Source organism: Scylla paramamosain, chromosome 9 (assembly GCF_035594125.1).
Source record: "Scylla paramamosain isolate STU-SP2022 chromosome 9, ASM3559412v1, whole genome shotgun sequence".
Lineage (NCBI taxonomy): Eukaryota > Metazoa > Arthropoda > Malacostraca > Decapoda > Portunidae > Scylla > Scylla paramamosain.
In genome coordinates this window covers 2,427,249-2,449,263 of record NC_087159.1, presented here as the reverse complement: position 1 = coordinate 2,449,263, position 22,015 = coordinate 2,427,249, and the positions used below count along the sequence as shown (strand labels likewise).

Sequence of the window (22,015 nt, the reverse complement as noted above, 5' to 3'; positions counted from 1 at the left end):
TCCCTCCTTTCTTCTTGTGTTTCTTGGGCCAACACAAAAACATGGAGGACCTGCACTTTGATTGCTCATGTAGGTCTTGAATTTCATCAACATTTGTTGATGGCTGTCCTGAGATGTTGGATGAAAAACTGACATCCAAGTTGTGACTTTTATTCTCCTTACACTCATGTCAATACTTTGGGGCCAGGTAAACCTTCCGCATCAAGGTGGACACAATGCTTGCTGACTGCTTCTTCCCATGCATGTGCTGCTGGGCTGTAATGCCAAAATCTTTGTTAAAAAAACATTCATTGATATACTTGAACTATTTATATTTCTGGCACTGAAAATTGTTTATCATAAATTTTGTCTTCTCTATGTACACATCTTGGATTATTACAACTTCAGATTTATGTCCCAAACAAGAAATTCTGGCTCTTTCAATTCATGTGCCAAGTTTATGTATTTATGTTAACTTTATAGACCTGTCAAAAATACATCCCTTAAATCTGGGATAGGGAAAACTGAATCCCTAAGCCAAACTTAACCCACATATTTCCCATGGCCAACCAAATTAATCCTGATATAAAAGACATAGTATAATAATAAGAAAATATTATATAAGGATTTAAGCAGTAACATTTAAAATATTAACATCACAACAGATTAAAATAATTACCCTTTCTCTCACTCTAGCATGGTGGCATCTGCCACTTGGTCTGTTCCTTGAGACCTACTGAGTTGCCAAACATAAAATGTCAAACATTCAGATATAAAAATATGGCAAGAGTCACAGTTATTTCAAAGCTCTTCCAAAAAATAATAAAAAGAGTATATGCTCTATACTTGGAAAGATACGATGTGCTGACCATTGTTTCAGGAGACTGCAAAGGAATTCTTGTACTCACATGGGGTGTTGGATTCAAAGTTCAGGATCATGTGTCTGTTGACACTGGTCATCATGGAGAGGAGGTCCTCATGTGCTGCCTCCTTGCTCAACACCTGCACCAAGGATTGCATGAACCATGAACCATTGGTGGTGTTGCGCCAGGAATAGTGACCTGCAAAGGCACAATTGTGAGACATGTAACGACACAGAAAGCAAGTCATATTTCTTTCACCTGATATTCACTGTCCATTATAATGAGTTTTGACCTGATATAAAACAAAGCATGAGAGTAGTTGTACTAGCTTTACCTGGCACTGTGGACCAACAGATCAAGAAGTCAGCAGTTGTGGGGATCTTGTAGGCTAATCGTCCCGAGTCTATTTCATCAATATGGCGAGTGCGGACCAGATTAACACCGGAGTCAAGGCCCTCCCCTCGACAAGCCTGTTCAAACACAAAACAGGACCTTGTTATCATGTGCAATATAATTATAAATGATAGATAAAGTAAATCTGAGTCAGAAAGGAGAAAAGTTCCTCCCAAGACATAAAATTTACCAAAAAACAAAAAGAGATCAAGAATTACCTGTATGAAGAATATTTTTGGTTTTCCAGCAAGAGACTTGCACTGATCTGCTTGGAAGCTTTCAAACAGTATATCAGGCTTGAAGTGAGCATCTCTGCCCCAAAGCACATCTTGTTCTCCATGAGACATAAAAATCACAACCAGCATATCACACTCACTGTGATCTGTGCCAAATGCCACTAGAAAAGGAAAAATAAAATCAACATTCACTGAAACATAAAAATTACAAGTTCATGCAACAATATAGTAAAGTTTTCATGCAAGGTGTTTCTCCATTCAAGTCTATACCAAGAACCAGAAATACAAAAAATATAAAAACACAAAAATATATAACATCAAATGGACTGAACTACAAATTACACCAACAATAAATACTCCTCAAAAAATAAATGACAAAATATATTCCATCTTGGCTCACAGATGTCTACTAACACCACAAAAAAAGTGTGGGCTAAACAAATAAAAATAAATAAATAAATAAATAAATAAATAAATAAATAAATAAATAAATAAATAAAAAACTCTATCCAATAATGACCCACCAGGTACCCTCTTTACAGTAAGACTAGTAGTGTATATGATGGAAGAGCAATAGTATGAGTGCCAACTGTCCATCTCAAAGAGAACAACTAAACGAGAGAAGGCCTGTGGTTTATCCAAATCAAAGTTTACTGTCCACAAAAGTTTCATGATGGACCTTACTTGAGCCATAAGCAACACAGTAACACCAAAAGGCTTCATCTCAAGGACATAACACCACCTATTACAGGCACCACAAGCTTCTTCACAGCCAGTCAGTCATTCAGTATCATATCCTCAGAACTTTTGAGGACTTACAGAGAGAAAATACAAACTATTACATTCCTTCATAAATCAATGCTCAGAAAAGACCTGCAATAATAACTGTTCTTACTGGTACAAATTAATAAGCATCAAAACCATGAAATTGTATCTGTCATAAAGTAACAAAAATTGAAACCTTTCTAACTGCCAAATTACACTTACAATCTTGAAGATTTTCTTGAATTTCTTTGACAGTCAGGTTGTCGTGCACCTTCACATCAAATTCCAGGTGAGAAAACAACACCTTTACCTGGTCTCTGTCTCGGTCTGTTCCATTGCGCTCCTGAAAAGCATATTTTTTACGTAAATGTCAAAATTTTTTACCTTCACTACTTATGACTTTGGTCATTCTGCTGACAAACACTTGATTTATACCTTCAAGCTTGTATTTACCAATATATATATAATAAATGCAAAAAGTTGAATATTACTTGAACTTCAAATGAGGCAATGGATGAGCATACGTATGCTTAAAGTATTTTACAAGGATCTATATCATTACATTATTGTTGCAACTGCTTCCTACTTAAATCTGTACTTATGTCAATGAACAGAACAGTCCATTCTGTTTTGCCAAATAAAGTGAGACCTACCCCAAGACCTGTTACACGGTCAAAGTAGCGATGATTGAAAATAACACAGTGACCACGCTTCTTGTGAGACCCTGCATAGCGGAGAGACTCAGCAGCCGTTGACATTCTTGCCAAATTAGAGACCAGCCCAGATTCTCTGGATCCAAAAGATTCAATGCCAGAATATAATACAATTCCATCATGTAAAAGGATGCAACAAACTGACTTTGTATTCCTACCAAAATTCTTATTTATCTAAAAAGATTTGTTTCAAATTACACAAATAATTCTATATCTCACAAATCAAATATAACATCACACTGTCAGGCAATACTTTAAAATAAGAAACAAGATGGTCTTTACAAATGGACAAACAGGAAAAGACCCACCATTAAACATGTCCTTGGTCTTAAACCCACTAAATTAAAAAAGGCAATTTATGATATGGAAGTCTGATTCATGTCTTGCCACAATATAGGTTGGAAAGCACTTGAAACAGGATGAATAAGAGACTACATGAACTAAACATGTAACCATGGAAGTTTTTACTTGTTTTGAAAAGACTAAGAAATAACATATGTATGCACATGCCAACAAGTCAGGAATAATGAGGAGAAAGGTCTGACTAAAAATTTGTCTGAACCACATGTACACACACAAAAACTGAGGTGTTCTTAACACCATAAGAATTTTTCCCCATGGCAGCAGTCTGCCACATGTACATACACATCTTTGGTGCTCTGCAGATTCACCACCATATACTGCATAACACAAAGGTGGAACATAATGATAGAAACAAAATGTCTTGAAATAAAGAGAAATTACTGTAAATCATTAAGTTTATATAAGAGAAGCAGATGGAGGCTGAATCTGTGGCAGGACACTTCACACTGCATAATTCTTCCTTATCAATAATTTTGTCAGTCTTGAGTGTCCTGTCATTATATAAAGACCCTGATGGCTCCTTTCCATACCCTCCACCCCATTACTGCTACCACACCACCCTGCCCTCGGCCTTACGTTGTTCCTTGTCCCCCGGCATCCACTTCCTCAGTGCCCCCATTTGTGGTGCCACCAGAGTCCCGGTGGTTTTCTTCACCATTGCTTTTTGTCACCTGGGAAGACTGCTGCACTTGTCCGTCCACTGCCTCTCCTTCATTTCCCTTGACATTCTCCATTCTGTAAATTCTAACAAAGGAAATCTTATTAGTGAACTAATAATCAATACAAGATATACACAAGTTTAATGACCAACTACTCTTCCATGCTTAAAATATGTTACATATCTTTTACTGACACACAGCATGTCACTGACTAATGTTTCTGTCCTCCTGCTCCCCCAAACTCCTATCAAAGGACACTTGGCCAAGCTCTTGCCCATTAACTGGCCAACACAATTCCATCATGTAAAAGCTGCAGCAAACTGACTCTGTATTCCTACCAAAATTCTTATTTATCTAAAAAGATTTGTTTCAAATTACACAAATAATTTTCCATCTTACAAATTACTGAAGATTTTCATGAGAACACAAGAAAGGCTTGGTTAGCCAATAGAGTTGAGATTTGGTTTCAGAAATTTAATAACACCATCAATAAGATGAACTTTACAGCAAAATGGCATACAATAAAAGGATGAATTTAAATACTAGAATAGGTGAACCACTGAACCATTCTTTTTACTAGACTGATTTTTGGAAACTGGATACTACTGCATAGTGTTTGTCTGGCACAAATCTTGTGAGAAAGGAAACTTGATGCTTAAGGATTGTTACTTACACACACACACACACACACACACACACATACACACACACACACAGTCATATTACCTTCGCAAGTGTATGAGTTAACCAGTTGAGAACAAGAAATGGAACCTAATCCCACTGTCACACACGAACTGACTGGCTTGTTAGAAGTGCTTCATGGTTTGGATTTGGTGTTGTAACCTAGCAGTGACTCATCTGAAACATTTCCTTCACTCACATCACACTGGTCCTTCCTGGGATGCACTAACGTAGTGACACTGCTAGTACAATCCTAATCAACACTGGATGTTCAAAGCCACATGATGCTCCAATATGTGTTTCCTTCTACTTAAAGATAAAGTACAAACTAACCTAACAACACCTCTATGGTCTTCCTCCTCCTCCTCCTTGTTCTTGTGACTTTTATTGCTTTGTTTCACTTCTTAGTTTATCTTTCTACTAAAATTCCTTTCATTTTATCAACACAGGATGTCTGAAGTCACAAATTTCTCATAAGTCTTCCCATCAGCTCTGTCCCTTTCGTGCTTCCTCCTCCTTGTTCTTGTGACTTTATTTATTTATTTATTTTCATGCTTTAGATCTTTCTTCTCTGGTTCTTTTCCTTTCCTTATCAATTAACACCAGATGTTTTAAATCACTTTAAATTCCCATAGGTCTTCCCAGCAGCTTTAACCGACACATTGACACCTTTGTATCATTATTGCTTTCTTCTCCTCCTTATTCCTGTAACTTCTAAAACTCAAGTCCCTCTACACCAATAACCATTCTTTCTTCACTCTCTCTGTAGTACGATGCTGCCTTGATAACCTTCCCAAACTTGGCCTTGGTGTGGGAATTCCTTGTAGCAGCACAGTATTCCACAGTAACTGAACACAGCAATACAGGATGCAAGAATTACACTGAGCTCTTTAAGTCACAGGCAAACAGTAGGAATTATCTGCGGGATTTAGATAGTATCGATAAGACTTTCTCACCAAGTTAAACTGACGCCTTTGTTCCCCGGTCCGTGACGGAGTGAGTGAGACTGGCGTGACGCTTTCCCACTGCTAGCCTAGCTGGTTGTGTTGGTGGTTGACTGGTACAGACACAATACGCGCCTTTGTCAAGGTGCTTTTGTTTACTACTACGCATTCAGCTGCAGGAAATGTCATCATACTTCTGTTCGTACTTCATCATTTTATCTTGTGTTTTTCCAGTAAAGATATCCACCTTCAGTTCGATGAATGGTCGATGCTGTTGACTTCGTTTTATCTTTAGTTTCCTTGCTGGCGTCTTCCTTTCATTCTCGTTTTCTTGTTTATCTCATTTAACGTATGCTTTCCATGGAATATTTTTTTTGTGTGTGGTCCCGTCTTTGTGTGTGTATGTGTGTGTGTTTTAGTAGGTAATTAAATATCTGTAAATGTATCAATCTATCTATATATCTATATGTCTGTATATCTATCTATCTCTCCTATCTATCAGCCTATGTATCTATTTATCTATCTATCCATCTTTATTTCTTTTACTATTTTCATCATTCTTACTATATAGCTATTCATCGATATATCCACCCACCCACCTACCTACTTACCTATCTACCAAAACTAGTAGAAATATCACTCTTATAACACTTCCATGGGGTACGAAAGATTAGTAGAACTCTTATGGCAGTATATAATGCAGTTGCTGGCACTGGAAGGAAGAATGAATAAGAAAATCAATCTACATTTTATTTGCCCTCATTTAACAGTAACCGCTTAATAGAGAGCAATTTCGATCTTGGTTACATTTAAATGTTATGTAAGTGTAGTTTAACCTATTTAGTGAAACTCATTAACGTTAATAGTTGTTATTTTATTACAAAAACGTGTTTCTGAGTCCATGATTTCCCAAATTTCTCTGTTGGTGCAAGCGAGAGTGAGTCTGCTACTTCCGGGATGCCTCGCTGGAAATATTTCCTCTTTCCTGTCTGATGAATTTGTTCAGCCTCGTCCTGGTTCACATATATCGGCATGTCAACACTGTACTTATCACAGAGGCTGGGCAGGAAGGCATAGCGTTTATAGTGCCGCGTATATGGTCCTCTACACTGAACTCTCATTGCTAAACTAATTTTCCCATTCAACGCCTATAACTTTTTTTGACACTATTTTTGTACTAAACTCTCGTAAATATTTATGTAGCGTTAAAAAAGATCAATCTTCTGTTTTCTCTCTTTTCTTTCCCGTCTCTCCATCCAAACAATTTTCACAAGAGATTAATGAAGCAATCCGTAGCTATTAAACGTTTTGTACTTACCAAGAATATTTTGAAAGGTCACAGAAATTAGCTGGGTTATCAAGAGTCTTTGTCCGAAGTATGATGTTAAGTGTAAGAATATACGGGCCGGAACGTTTGAGAACCCGAACCACGATACTAAGAAAAAAAAAAAAATGTCAATACCTAATTGTGGACATTCTTTAAGGAAATAACTGACCTACCCTTTCTTTTAAGAGGTTTCTTTTTTTCCTATAGTATTCCACTCATCTTTTTTTTATCATTATTATTATTTTATTTATTTATTATTTTTTTTTATGAATGGAAGATAATATACACTAAACGATTTATTTATGTGCAAGGAAGTGTTTGTTAATTGTAAAAGGAGGTCGCATTCCAGCTATTAAGACAAAGAATGATCAAAGTGGCACATTATGGTGTAAGGGTACTAGTCACACCGAACAAAGTAGCTATTACTGGACAATGCAACTTTTTTTTTTTCCTACTGAATAAAGAAAAGCATATATTTTACTACTGGCAATGAGTCATGATAGATTAAAAGTTATTTTGTCGATTGCACTGTTCTCGCGGGTCTAAAACTTGCTAACCTCGCCCCGTAAGTAATGTTTATTATGTTAATGAATATTATCATGCCAAGCTAGACTTACTCCGTGACTGCAGACATTAGGTCTCAGTGGTGAGACAAGAATGCATTGCAGCACAATGATAACCGAAATACTGAAGTAGTTACAACAACAACAACAACAGCAGCAGCAACAATAACAACAACAACATCAATAATAATAATAATAATAATAATAATAATAATAATAATAATAATAATAATAATAATAACAATAGCAACAACAACTAAATAAACAAACCAACAAATAGATAAATAAATAAATACAAAGAACATCTTTCATTTCCGCTTCCCACACAAAAAAATATAAATAATAATAATAATAATAATAATAATAATAATAATAATAATAATAATAAAGCATTAGTTAGAGCCTCGAACGGATTAATCTACTAACTAGTATATTTCCTTGAGCGTCAGCTGTGAGTTCAGATGTGAGCCCCACGATGACGTGCTTTGTTCTTCGTGTGCAAGTTAAGCAGACTAGCGTGACACCTCTGGACACACACACACACACACACACTGCGGTACCTGACTACGCTAAAGATCGACTCGACACATTCTGTTTGATCATAGATAACACCTAATGGAAAATATGGTTAGTTATGCTTATCTTGGCGTAATACATTATGGATCGAGATATAAATCTCTCTCTCTCTCTCTCTCTCTCTCTCTCTCTCTCTCTCTCTCTCTCTCTCATATTCAGAAACATTTCTGCGCAGCACCTCCGCTACTTAAAGTCTCACGGTTCTTAAGGGATTTTTTTTTATGGTTCTAATGACGTATCAACAAGATTTCTACACTGTTAACATGAAAAACATTCTGAGAATCCGGCTGATCATCTCTGTTACGTGACCTTTGAAAATAGTCGTGTTAGAGGTAGCAAAGCGTTTCAGAACACGGTTCCAGCTTGAACTGTTTGGTTTAATAAAACAGTAAACCAACCGTAACAGTTTCCCTTGCCATAGTGTACAAATGACTCGACGTACATATAGCGAGTCTCATTATTCAGGGCACCACCTCGAGGGCCTGCTGCTAAGGCTAATACTCTACTGTGACTCACGCGTGGCTCACCGAGGGGACCTACGGAGTGTGTCTTACGTGTGGGCTGTCTAGGATTTGACTGTGAGAGGGAAAGACTGAGAGCAAGGCATCTTAGGAGATAGCTAGAGTACAAAAATGATCGAGTGCCTCATTGAATTAATAATTAAATAAACATTTCTACAACGAAAAGACGGAACGATGTGACAGTGAAAGGGAAAGACTGAGGAGAGTATAAAAAGAGATCGAGCGTCCACATAAATAGATGAATAACTTAATAAATATTTCTACAGAGTAAAATAGAATGATGTGACCGTGGGATAACAAAAAAAAAAAAGACTTAACAGAGATAGCCATGGCAGGACTTAAAATACAAAAATGATCGAGCACCTAAATAAATAAACATCTCTACATCGAAAAACAAGGGAGATGTGACCGTGGGAGGGAAAGATTGAGTAGAGAAAGTCATTAGGATCTAAAAAATAAATAAATAAAAATAAATACACAAAACGTTCAAATAGGTATGTTAATCAATGTCTACAACGTCATGTTTTTTTAATTTTTTTTTTTCTTTTTTTTTTTTTTTTAAAAGGTTTTCAACATGTTTTTTAAAACAGAAGAAAGATATGACCATTGGAAGGAGACTGCGTGGAGTCACGAAACTTGCAGCATAGAATATGATCGAGCTCCTAAATAAGGATAAATAGATAAATACATAAAAGCAACAGCGATCCTTAACGACATGGATTTGCGCATTATAAAGGATGTTGCGACTAAGTTGTGTTATCATGAAAAAGAATGTGCGTCATGTCAAGAATGTAACTTCGTAAAATCACAGCTGCTACTGATATTTTGAAAGCATTTGAACGCTTTTAAACATGATTTAATGGAAGATAATGCGATTTTCAAAGGTATTCCCATTCTACTGATGGTTTGAGGAGGATTATGCATCAATGGAAAGAAAGCCTGTGGGAAGCCGGCCGACTAATCGTCTACGCATTGTGTGGTAATAAGAAAACAACCAGAAAGGAAATGGAATATGAAAAAAAAATAAATAAATAAATAACGTTAAGAGTATGCGTGCATTACTTTTGTTCAAACAAGCTATAATGTAACAATTAAAACTCTAAAATAAGAAGAGGAAGAAGATAAAAAAAAAAAAAAAAAATGCAGTCCACTAGGAACCATAGAATACAGAATTGTTAGAAATGGACCAAACACAGTACCTAAAACTACTTGCCTTCTGGTCTGGAGGGTGTCAGTGATTAGATACGAGACTCAATGAAAGCAAGGGAGAACACAGTGAAGATATTGAAGGAGAGTATACCTAACAAAAGCACAAGGAAGGCAAAGGAAAGTACAGGATTGAGATGGATAATGGAACAAGACCACAAAAACAGGCAGTGTTAATGGGGTTGACTGATATGGATACTGAAATGAGAGGAATGCCACTGAGATGAGGTAAAGAAGATAAGAGAGACAAAAGAAAGAAAAGAATGGTAAAAAAAACAAACTAGAGAAGGGGATAGCTGAGACAGGATGTTTACTACAATACTTTCATATTCATAAACATTGTTATATTTTAACCTCCAGGTTGTTTGGGAGGACCAGTCCCCATTGCACCAGGCTGCACAGCATACCCAGCTATCTCCACACGGCATTTCTTGGAAGAGAACAAAGATGGAGAAAGATGCTGAAAATTAATGTGACAAAGATCTGAGATAAGAGACCAAAGAAAGAAGTTACATAACCTTGAATTATAAAAATAAGTTATGATACTGAAGTAGTTGTTTCATTTGCCCTTGTGTAATTAATGTAACAAAACAAAAGAGACAGATGTGATCCAGGAGAGAATGAAAGTTTCAGTTCTTCTACCAACATCATGTCAGTACTTGACAGGATGGACACTTGAAGGTCATACTTTCCATCCTGGCCACTACATCAGAAGGCGAGATGAAAGAACAGATCAGTTAGCAACAATCAAAACTCTGAACACTTATGTTCAATTGTATAAGGAAACATTATAAATGCTGACATGAACATTCACAACACTCATAAACATATGAAGTAATCTTGTCAACTACAACCATCACTACTCCCTGCTTAATGCACACCCTTTCCTGACTGCCTCTGACTGAAACAAAACAATGTGTTCAGTTAAGGTTATTTAATTGATACAGTAATTACATAAACAAAAACAAACAAAAAAATGCATAAAATATATTAACATCACACTATCAACAACATTTTTCATTTCTTTTTGGATACATTTTTTGTCTTCTTTTTTCTGAGTACACTGGGATGTTTGAACTGCTTCTTCTGCTTGGCTGCTATTATCTCAGTATACTTCTTCTTTTGGTATCTGAAAATAACAAAAAGCCTTTTTAAGAAAAGTATCTTTGTGAATAGTCACACCCTTCACCAAGGAAAATTTAGAAATATATACTTTAATGGAACCACACATTCTCAGCCAAAAATTCAGCAGAGATCACCTTCATTATATTCCAGTTCCCAAAAATATGGGTAAGAGACAAGGAAGACTTATGGCACCTTCCCCAATAGAACCAAGCAACATCTGTCCAAATGAAACACTTACAATGAACATTTTGCATCAATACCCAGAGCACATGTGATGGGACCACTATATTAAATTCACTCACCTCAGGGCTTCCTCATCGTGCATGATTTCTTCTGCCATGGTACGCTTCCTCTGCTTCTTTGGGACGCGGGAAGAGTAGAAATCAACAGGGCTGTCAACTACCTCAGCAAGCTGGAAATACTTGGGCAGGACCTGTAAAACACAAACATACAATTACACTCAGCAATTTGATCAAAGTAAATAAACTATTTCTGAGCACTCATCACTCGCTGTCCATTCACCTCTAAAATGCACAATCATTCTTGCTTGCTGTATAGTCATCCCTCTCTCTTTCAATCCTCTTTTCTGGATAGATATAAACTTCTCTACTCTAGAAACTACCTGAAACAAAACACAAAATTTAAAACTACACCAGTACACATATCTCACTGTTTCATTGAGGCACCAGTCCATTTTCTAAATAATCACTCTAAATCATTTACATTATTAAAAAGAAATTGACAAGTTGCCTTAAGTTCCAAAGTGATAATCTGGTTTACAATCCCTCAAGGTAACCTCTGCCAAGACTTACCAGCTGCTTTCAGAGTAAAGGAAGCATAATATTTTTGGATAATACAAAAAGATTAATATCATAGCTAGTTAAATAGCCACACCTCAGGAGCCGCAGCACTGATCCTTCCACCTCTATTCTGAGTTTCAATAGCTAGCAAAAAAGCAACAAGGGAAGAGGGAAACTTGAAGGAACTTAAAACACATCAACTCATAAAAGCTGCAACATTGACACAGATCAAGGCAGTATATACAACCTGCAGGCATCACTTCACTGGGCACCTCACCTTCATGTCATTCTTGTAGTGCCTCTTTGGATCAAGGACAGAGCGCATCTGCAGCACCTCCAGGTCTCGCTTGGCTTCTTCTGTCAGCTCAGGCGCTTTCATGTTGAACCATCCGGGACCCTTGGTTTTCTCACTCTCTTTCTAAAAAGCAAAGATTTCATTATTTCCTGTCAGAGATATTGAAATATCACAATGAAATAAAATGAAGGAAAAAAAAAAAGAAAATGCATTAAATCAACATCAATAGGGAAGAAGACAAAAAATCTTGAATGAAAAGCTACATAATTTCCCATCAAAGATAAAAATGACAAAATGGAATGAAAGAAATTTAATGAAATGCATTGAGTTAATCTTAAAAAGAAAGAAGATAGGCATGACTTTCCACTGAAAAGAGAGAAGAGAAATGATGACAAGGAACACAGACTTCCTATAAACATGAATAAACTATCTGATAAACGAAGGACCTTTGTAAAATTAAAAGAAACCATAACTAACCTTGCGGATTTCTTTGGCCTTCTTCTTGCTGACAAAGTATGGAGTAAGGCAGGTCTTTTTCATGAAGTCAGGTTTCAGGACCTCTGATGAAGCAAGTATTTTCTCAATGTCATCATCATTTACTGTTCTTCCACTTTTTCTTTCCCCTGGGTTGAGTTGATCTGTTGGTCGATACCTGAGGAAGAAAATATTTCTACTTATCACTAACCTTAACAAAAATAATAACATTCTCCTCGCAATATGCCTTACTACCTAAGAATGTGCAGCAACAGTAAACTTAGGTAATTTTCTGATGAGCAAAATAAAGATGTATTTTGCTACATACAATAAGATTCAAATCACACTGCTTGAAGATAGTGCCTTGATGAAGTCACATTATACATATCTCACTTGAATCCTTATCTTCATTTTCCAAGCTGGCACCAAAAGTTTAACACTGATGCTGATAATGTATATATATGTGGGAGAAAAGTGGTCTGTGTATTTATCTGATGTGTATTTATTGGACATACCAAGTGTCCAAGTCTAAACAGGGCTCAAGCTTCTTCACAGACATACTTCATGAACACATACTTTGTTGGAGATTATGATTCTCTCTTTATCTGTAACAAATAATTAACACTATATGAATAGAAGGAACCTATAACTTCTAACTTACTTTTGCCTAAATCTTGGTTTAACACGTTTCTTTATGACAGACTTATCAGCCTCTGCTGTAAGAGCAGTTTCCACCTTCACTTCCTGAATGTCGAGGCTGATCTTGTGGTCCAGCAACAGTTCCAACACCTTCTCCCATGCCCTTCCATCATCTGCCTGCACTGGTTTATCACCTGGCCAAGGAAAAGCACAAATTGAATTATCATCACTGCAAATAATCACTGGAATTACAAGATTAGAGGTCTTCAGCACTGGAATAATCACATACATTCTGTCTGAGTTATGTACAATTATTATAAATCATGTGCATCATACCTTTCTTCAATTTTCTTTCCACAGAATGAAGAGCTGAAAAGAAAGCAGTGCGTTCATTGTTTGGTGTGTAGGACAGAGTTAGTTCCTCCTCAAAGAGAGATGCTAATGCAGGTCGAGGTTCAACATCCTCCTTGGACTGGCTCTCCTCATCTTCACTCTTCTCAATAAAGAATCTGTCACTGTGCTCATTCCCCACAGATGCTGCTCCCTGAAAATTGTATTTTTTTACTTATTTACTGCTTACCTGTTACTTGATTTTTTCAATATATAAAATTTCTTCATATCTGAATTTAAGCTAAAAAAAACAATGAACATAAAAAATATATGAATTGATTTTGTGGCAATATTACATTACCTTCTTCAGTATATCTTGAACTATCAAATTGAGCTCATGAAAGACATTTGCCTTTTGAGCCTCCAGTTCTTTCTCTGCCCTGGTGAGGAGTCCTCCCGCCCTCAGTGGATTCCCGTGCTTCTTCTCAAAATGAACATAAGCTAACCACATTCCTGGAACGTTGATGAGAATGTAAGCTGCATGGGAACATTTTCATTTTCAAAACAGTCTACAGTTTGGAGGAAATGTAAAATGAATGCAATTATGAACAAAACATAAGCACATGAAAGTATGGAATATCTTCAGACCAAAAGAACATCTACTAATTTTGGTTATGAACTTTTGTAAAATAGTACAATTGAGCTCTCTTAAAATAAGGTATTTAACATAAACCACACACAGCTCCCAATTATGAGCAACAATAAAAGAAATAGTAGAAACTGCATCAAAACTTTGCATTAAAATATACAAGAAATGGTAGATTATTCAATAAAATTAGATCCTTGTCTTCAGTTGTGAATGCACTTTAGAGATTTGTGTGGGATACTGAGGCAAACACAGCCTCTATAGGCATTATCTAAAAAATCCCGCCTGCACCACCATGGACAATGGCAGACCATCCAGGCTTCCTAGATTAAATTCTATAGGTTAAGCATCCAAGCTTGAAGTAACTAAAATTTAGAAGAGCTATGGGACTGGAAAAAAAAAAAAAAGGCATAGGGTTTGATGGCAGAGGAGGAGGTACATAATCAAAACTTCAACACACAAGGTAAGACCACATCTTGGGCTCTCACCTGGGTTTGAGGAGCCCTGCTGCTGAATGCTAATGTTGAACACCTCCCTCACAGCCTCAGCATTCACTGTGACTTGGGCTAACTCAAGTTCCACCATCTGGGCCTGAAGGTGGGCACAGAAAGGTGGTCTCCACTTCAGCTTCTGGTACAGTTTCCGAGCCCCAGCAATACCTGGTGAGCAGCCGTGAAGTTTCTATTAACCAAGGATTCAAGTATTTTGTTTTGCATCTGCCTGTTGTGTTTGTACAACTCAGCCTTCCCTGACATCAAAGGAGCAAGCAGAGCAAAATAACTATATAAAAATATCTTATATGTGAATAACATTAAGAGTAACCAATGAAAAAGGTTTCTACACATACTCTGTGCCTGAGTAATGAAAAAACAGATACAATAAGCTTGAATACAACAGTTTCAAATTTCTGTCTGTAGGGTTAGCAATGATTTTTTTAACAATATGAGTGAGGGAACAACATGCCATATCACACGAAGGTTGCATGAACTGGTAAGCAGAGTGACTCTGTCTGTTTGCTTATTGCTTCAAAGGAAAGCTGTTGATGTGAAACCCACAGGGCAGTAGCTTTACAATCCAAACACACACACACACACACACACACACACGAATGAATTAAATGAAAATTATCATACTTAAATAAAAAGACAAATAAATTAATAAATAAAGTGTACAAAATAGATATAAAACAAACAATCATAACAGAAATTAGGTTCAATCAGTCAATCATCTGCCCATATCCATACATCCTTATGTGGTTGCAGAAGCAGAATTCTGCAGGGCAGAAGTTGATCTCCTCAAAAGATAACATTAGATAATTAATCCATTTTGTACTGGAAAGAAGAGCAGTGCCTACCTTCCTGCAAGCCCGTGTCCTGGAGGTGGAGCACCCTCATGCCCCGGGCCACCGTCTGGTCCTCGTGGTCCATGGCGGCCTTGAACAGCTTCAGTTTGTTGCTGTCTTTACACAGATGCTTGGCAAACTCCTTCCAGGCCACCAGACCACTCTCGCCTTTCAGTAAGGGGCCAACCTTTTTGAATTCTGCCAATGTTTAAGAATTAGAATATATATTATAAGATGAAATGTTTGAAAGTATGTATGTGAGTGCTGAAACACCAAATTGATCTTAAATGCATTACATTTTATCATTAATGCAAAAAAATTTACATATGTATGGGTGATATGACCTCCAATAATCAATAACTGCTTGATTTTCACTAACCCTTCATGATCTGAGTGTCATCATCTGCCTCTCTAACAATGCAGCAGGCCAACTCCTGCTGCAGGTGGGAGGCAGCAGGATGCTGCTGCACACCACGCTCCAACACTGCCTGAGCCTTGTGCTTGTCCTCTGGCTGCTGGCACAACACCTGGTACTGTCCACCACCACAAGAGAAAACTTGTGCATTACTTCCTTTCCATCAAGCAATACCCATGAAATGTTTCTTCTCTATCTGTGCAACATTTCAGTAATTTATATCACACCAACTCATAGGAGTGCTATTGTGTATTTTCACACACAACTACATATCATATTTCAATGAGCAATGCCTACCCAGATATAAAAATGTAGAGGTGAGAGCTGTGCAGTGTGTTGCTCAAACAGCTTCAGGAGAGTCTTGTAGATAGTGGTGGTCATGTCTGGCATGCCCCAGCACTGGTGCAGCAGTGGCAGCAGCTCATCAATGTACGTGTTCACAAACTTTCCACCCACGACTTCCATGGCTTTATCAAATATTGAGAGGAACAGTGCCAACTATAAGGAAATGATAAAATATTAGGTGTAAACATAAGTGTAATCTGTTTGGCTTTGATATAGTCATAATAGTTTTATTCTCTCTATACTCTTGTGTCAACTTCTGTTTATGGTCACCTGTCGCTTATCCTGTTTGATTTCAGACACAAAGTTATGATGATTTCTATAAAACTGGAATAACTAAATCTGTTAGGCAATATTTACATTCACATGGATTAACAGAAAATAATGATGATGATGATGACGATACACTTAATGTTTTCACCTTACATGAACTAAGCAGAAAAACTAACAAACAAGTAAACAAAGTATCGTTTATATGTATATGCATACCTTTCCTTTTGGGTCTAATTTCTCAGCTGGTGTGGACAGGTCGAGTTTGGGGTCATGGGACTCTTGTTTGACCTCCTCAGCTGCTGCTTCATCCTGGACATCCTTGGCAATTGTCTCCACACAGATGGTACTCTTAATTTCCCTCGTGTTCTTCTCTGCCTCACATTCACTGCTACTCTCTTTACTATGAGGTGTGTCTTTCTCTTGTATCTTATCACTGTTCTTGTTTTCCACTTCCTCTTCTTCCATGTCCTCTGAGTTATCATCTTCCTCATCCTCATTGCCACTTTCTTCTTCCTCTTCATCATCATCATCCACTTTCATTACACTTTCTTCTTCATTGCTGCTCTCTTCCATCTCATCCTCCTCTTCCTCTACCTCTTCATTTTCTGCAGCACTTTCTTCTCCCTCCACCTCTTCATCTTCCTCCTCATTGCCACTTTCTTCTTCCTTTTCATCATCATCATCATCCCCTTTCATTACACTTTCTTCTTCATTGCTGCTCTCTTCCATCTCATCCTCCTCTTCTTCTACCTCTTCATTTTCTGCATCACTTTCTTCTCCCTCCACCTCTTCATCTTCCTCCTCATTGCCACTTTCTTCTTCCTTTTCATCATCATCATCATCCCCTTTCATTACACTTTCTTCTTCATTGTTGCTCTCTTCCATCTCATCCTCCTCTTCTTCTACCTCTTCATTTTCTGCATCACTTTCTTTTCCCTCCACCTCTTCATCTTCCTCCTCTACACCACTGTCTTCCCCTTCTTCCTCATCTGCTTCCTCTTCTTCTTCTTCATTACTTTCTTCATGGCCTTCTTTCTTTGCTTCAATTTCAGTGTCTTTTCTCTTTCCCCCTTTTTCAATTAATTTGTCTGTGCTTTCTGCAGGATCCCCTTCATTTTCTACATCATTATTTTCCTTATTAGTGATGGCGCTGTCAAGGAGTTCAGTCTTAGCTTCCCCAAGTCCTGATATCAACCTCTGGGCTCTAAGTTTCCACAGACATTCTGCACCAGGGAATTTGGTGCAAAGATCCCTGCAAGACAAGAATATAAGAGAAACTCATAATATGCACTGTTCAAATTTGTGTTCAAAGTCTTTCATAGCACTGGTATACCCAGGTGTCTGAAGTAATATGGGAACAGCTCAAAACTCAGGCTTTATATTAATTTACAAGCTGAGAAAGGCTGATACAAAAATGAGTTCCACAAAGACACTGTGAGTATACATTGGCTAAGTTGATTACACAAGGACTACCAAATGTGGACCTGATGGCTTCTTGCAGCTTCCCTTATTTTCTTATGTTCTTATCAAAGCAATGTGAGCATTCTTTCAGATATAAAATAGTTTCTATAATAGCCCAAGTAATAAACATGACTCACCTATATATTTCCTCTCGTAATTCGTGTGCAAACGGAAATTTATCCGCCACCTGGTACAACTGGAGGTACAGTTCAGGCTCTGGCAGTGTGTTCACAGCATGCAAATACACTGTTTGAGCCACAGCACACTTCAACACCTAAAATTTTACATATATCATACATAAGAGATATCATTACATCAGTTTACAATCTCTTAAAATGTCAGGCAAGATAATCTCAACTTTTCATTTTCTCTCTTTCTATCTATCTATATACCAGGATGGCAATTCCACATGGGGGTACCCCACACAAAGCACCACACATTCATACACACATTATTTACACTCTTAGTCTCTTCCTGCTTGGCTGTAATGTTATAATGTCAATCTCAGCGAGCAAAAACAGTACTATGAGGTCAAAGCATCCAGGTCACTTAATCCCACACATAAAACATTACCATCTCATACATCAAACTCTTCCCTACATAAGCTGGGTGTTATTCAGTAAAGAGTAGCAACAAGTTCAATTCGATACATTATAATAAACAAGATATATGATAACTTTACATATACACTCAACGACTTGAACATGCCTAGAACAGTTAGTAGCTCAACAGTAACAATAATAAATGTAAACCAAATTTTGTGACATATTCCAGAGACATTTTATGACATGATACGCAAAAAGATGGAAAGATGAGTCATGAGAATAACAACACTCCTTACCTTTCCCCGGTTTTCAGCGATTACTTCCTCAAGCCCAGCTATGTTCTTGTGCTTGACATTATTGAACAGCATCTCCACATACAGCAGTTCTAGGCGAAACATCTACAGTAAAATAAGAAAAGAAGTGATAAGGAACTAATTTAAACAGTTCACATATCTTATTTGTATAAAAATATGAACTGCTTTTGCATGGTGTTCAGATCACTAACTACTTGTAGGCTCAAAAGTGATATAATGTCATAAGCTTACAGTTTTTGTCACATTAAATGCACACCTTGTAATCTTACCTCTCGCTTGAGCAGTTGTGACTTTGGATGATAAAGAGGAGCCTTTGAAAGTAAGATTTCTCTTGCCTTGTCAAAGTTTTGTCTCTCCTCAATTTCCCACTTGGCCCAAGAAATCCATACACTTTCACAATTCCCATGAAACTTTACCTGCTGTCTATATGCACTACTAATCTGAAATAAGTAAATAAATCCATACATTCACAAATGGACATTACAAATATAAATAAAAATAAGTTTGATTCATGATATTAAATAATCAATCATGGATAAAACTATTTACCTATCTAGAAGGAACTATTCTTCCATTGTTTCTAGACATAAGATACAAGCATTCTTTATGAATATACTTTAATCCAAATGACAACACTTTAATCCATAATGATATAATGTCATACATAGAGTCTAGAAATCTCTGACTTGTATATCAATGTAAAAGAATATAAATGTTTCTTAAAATAAATCTATATAATGGACAATAAATACCTGCATGACTAAACATTTTAAACCATAAACAAATAACATCAAATAACAGTCATTACCTTACCCCTCTGTACCTTCTCTGTCTGTTTACACACAATTCCTTATTTCTCCCACAACCCCCAAAGAACAGGCTGCCCACCTCCTCTTTCCATCCAATGAATTGTGAGAAGGTGATCCTGAGAGCCCAGGTGTCCAGGTGTGAGGGCCACAGGCGGGTCAGGAGACGTGCATACTTCAACACTCGGTGAGCTATTGACGTCTCAATCAGGTGCTTCTTCTCATTTACACCAAATTGCTTTGAAACAGAACAAAATTAATGTTAAATTATGTGCTTAACCCATCAGGTGCTGGAGACTTCTGCCGTTGAGTGTTGAAGACGTTTGGAATTCTTTATGAATCAACCTGCTTTTGGGGGAAAGAACAGTATTGTTACCTGCAACAAATATCTAGCTGGTTCATTCTAGCATGTGAAGATAAGTTACTATAAGCATGTGAGTTATCTGTGAAGTTTGATATATACCTTTATCTTTGTAAACTTTACTGTGAATTTAATGAATAATTTTCCTTATGTCAACTTATCTTTCTGAATGCTTTCATTCTTAACTTTCACTGCCAACTCATCTTAACAATAGACTTCTTCAATGCCAACTCATCTTAACAATAGACTTCTTCAATGCAAACAGAAACATAGAAAAAAATAGCTGAAAATGAAAAATAGAAAATGTTATAAAAGCATAATTTTTCTTGGTTTTCTCCATGTCAAACCTAAGTACAAAGATCAATACTAAGTACACATAATAAGTAATAATTTCAAATACGAAAAAAAAAAAGTAAATATATGTCAATTTCACTTTTCATGATCTGACATGCCTGGTGTTCCCACAAAGACAGTGTGCCCCATGTCAGCTGAGCCGTCATAAATAAAAAGCTAAAGCTGAATTTCTTACCTTTCTTCTTATACTGATGAGCTCAATTAGTTTCTTTTCATAATTGATGTAGTTAACAAAATCTATTTTTTTCTTTGATCTTCTTGCCAGACGATATTCAAACTCCCTTCGCTTTTGTATCAACTTCCTGAGAAACAAAGGAAAGCATTATTGCAGAGGCTAGCTACATTGATGTGTAGTGTTTGTTTTAACATATCATATGGAGTCTTAAGAAATCTCCCCAAGTCATTAGATTACGGAATTTCCAGAGTGCACGTTATCTGGCTTTGAGGGAAAGGAATGAAATAGTGTAGGTAGCAAGTCAATCAGATGAGAGCCTAAATGCCACCTGATGTTTGAAATTCACTTGCACATGACTAATTTTGTCCTAGTCCCCCCCGCCCCCCAAAAAAGAAAAACTTCCTAGCAGGTTTCTAAGCTTGCTAGCTACTGGTAAACCTGGAAACAAAAGCCATCAAAAACTACAACATCCTCTAATTTCACGTCTCAGATCCAGACAGCATCAAAAGGTTATATCAAGTACCATTCTTTTGTTACTTACTAGCATCACGTAACAAACTCCCTTCTTCCCCTACCAACTACATCAAGGGAAGCTTACCTCACATACTCTCAAAATGTTCTTAAATACAAGCAATGCAGAACCAAAGTTCATCCCAGGAGAGAAACCTGTCCATACGCCACCCTTCAGTCTTCACTCACTTCACTTCCTTACTGGTCAGGATCCCCAGCCTTTCCAAGTCCTCCACCTCCGGGATGGTCTCCTCGATGCGAAACTCCACAAACTCGGCCATTATTCCTTGTATTCAGGGCACCACAGAACAAGAGCGGCACAGCGACACAACGCTTTCTCCCCACGTGGCTTTGTTGTGGTTGTGATGACACCGAGTTTCGCTGTTTTACTCGGGTACTCAAGACCAAGATCACTACTAGGAACTAGTGTAATAGATGCTGTATGACTCTGTATGCCGTGTTCTGTTGTCGTTTTTTTTTTTTTTCCTACAGGAGTGCCGATGCAAAGGCCTGGCTTAGGAGGAATCCTGAGCCTCCTGTAATATTAATATGAAAATCAAGGATGATGTAAGTGTACATGATATGGAACACCTGAATGAGAAAATGCTTTAGCTCAATCATATTAACTTATATGCCTATTCGTGCAGGTCAGTGATGTTAGCCATGTCCACTGCATGGTTGTATTTAAGTGGAGGGACATGTGAATTAACGCCCATCCATTGTGCATCTCTCTATTAACTTCCCCATCTTCTCATCTCCCCCTCTACTACCTCCAGTAGCCCCTTTGCTCGTACCCTACACCTCAGTATCCCCACTCCAGACCCCCCACACTTGCATTTAGTAGCTTCATGTATCACAAAGCACGTTGTAATACCCTTCACACGCTTCTAACATCGCAGCACCTCCCCAAAACACCCCGGAATCTTTCACTACCCAGACATCCCCAATAACGATCGCCAACATGCCTACAACATCCCCGAGACGCCAAATCAACCCCAATCACACCATCATACACCAAA

General features: G+C 37.4%; 2 protein-coding genes across 4 annotated transcripts; both read right to left on the bottom strand.

Moving 5' to 3' along the window:
• Window positions 1–136: 136 nt before the first annotated feature.
• LOC135103395 (caspase-1-like) lies at window positions 137–5,768 on the bottom strand. 3 transcript variants are annotated; one of them, XM_064009541.1, is made up of 9 exons: window positions 5,609–5,743; window positions 4,698–4,829; window positions 3,889–4,056; window positions 2,890–3,025; window positions 2,459–2,579; window positions 1,454–1,632; window positions 1,177–1,312; window positions 888–1,040; window positions 137–255 (listed from the first exon to the last, which is right to left on the bottom strand). In XM_064009541.1, the coding sequence occupies exons 3-9, from the start codon at window positions 4,044–4,046 to the stop codon at window positions 170–172; spliced, it is 969 nt and encodes a 322-aa protein (XP_063865611.1). In that variant the 5' UTR covers window positions 4,047–4,056; window positions 4,698–4,829; window positions 5,609–5,743; the 3' UTR covers window positions 137–169. The 3 variants fall into 3 exon arrangements, with proteins under 3 accessions (XP_063865611.1, XP_063865610.1, XP_063865612.1); XM_064009540.1 differs by lacking the exon at window positions 4,698–4,829 and having other exon boundaries at window positions 5,609–5,768; XM_064009542.1 differs by lacking the exons at window positions 4,698–4,829; window positions 5,609–5,743 and adding an exon at window positions 4,986–5,602.
• A 4,940-nt stretch (window positions 5,769–10,708) lies between these two features.
• On the bottom strand, window positions 10,709–21,370 carry LOC135103391 (uncharacterized). The gene is made up of 18 exons (XM_064009535.1): window positions 21,186–21,370; window positions 20,487–20,613; window positions 19,679–19,834; window positions 19,060–19,230; window positions 18,773–18,874; window positions 18,069–18,205; window positions 16,687–17,722; window positions 16,153–16,353; window positions 15,820–15,973; window positions 15,453–15,638; window positions 14,587–14,757; window positions 13,814–13,965; window positions 13,459–13,666; window positions 13,145–13,316; window positions 12,487–12,661; window positions 11,992–12,132; window positions 11,217–11,347; window positions 10,709–10,918 (listed from the first exon to the last, which is right to left on the bottom strand). Exons 1-18 carry the CDS (start codon window positions 21,275–21,277, stop codon window positions 10,807–10,809), a joined length of 3,624 nt encoding a protein of 1,207 aa, XP_063865605.1. The 5' UTR covers window positions 21,278–21,370; the 3' UTR covers window positions 10,709–10,806.
• Window positions 21,371–22,015: the final 645 nt, after the last annotated feature.

Coding starts and splice junctions, on each gene's coding strand:
- LOC135103395 (XM_064009540.1), bottom strand. CDS start 4,046: ATGGAGAATGTCAAGGGAAATGAAGGAGAGGCAGTGGACGGACAAGTG. Junction 2,580..2,889: donor ACCGTGTAACAGGTCTTGGG/GTAGGTCTCACT, acceptor TATGCTTTTCAG/GAGCGCAATGGAACAGACCG. Junction 256..887: donor CTTTGAATCCAACACCCCAT/GTGAGTACAAGA, acceptor TTGGCATTACAG/CCCAGCAGCACATGCATGGG.
- LOC135103391 (XM_064009535.1), bottom strand. CDS start 21,277: ATGGCCGAGTTTGTGGAGTTTCGCATCGAGGAGACCATCCCGGAGGTG. Junction 12,133..12,486: donor AGGCCAAAGAAATCCGCAAG/GTTAGTTATGGT, acceptor TTTGCTTTTTAG/AAAGAGAGTGAGAAAACCAA. Junction 11,348..11,991: donor ACTACAAGAATGACATGAAG/GTGAGGTGCCCA, acceptor TGTGTTTTACAG/GTCCTGCCCAAGTATTTCCA.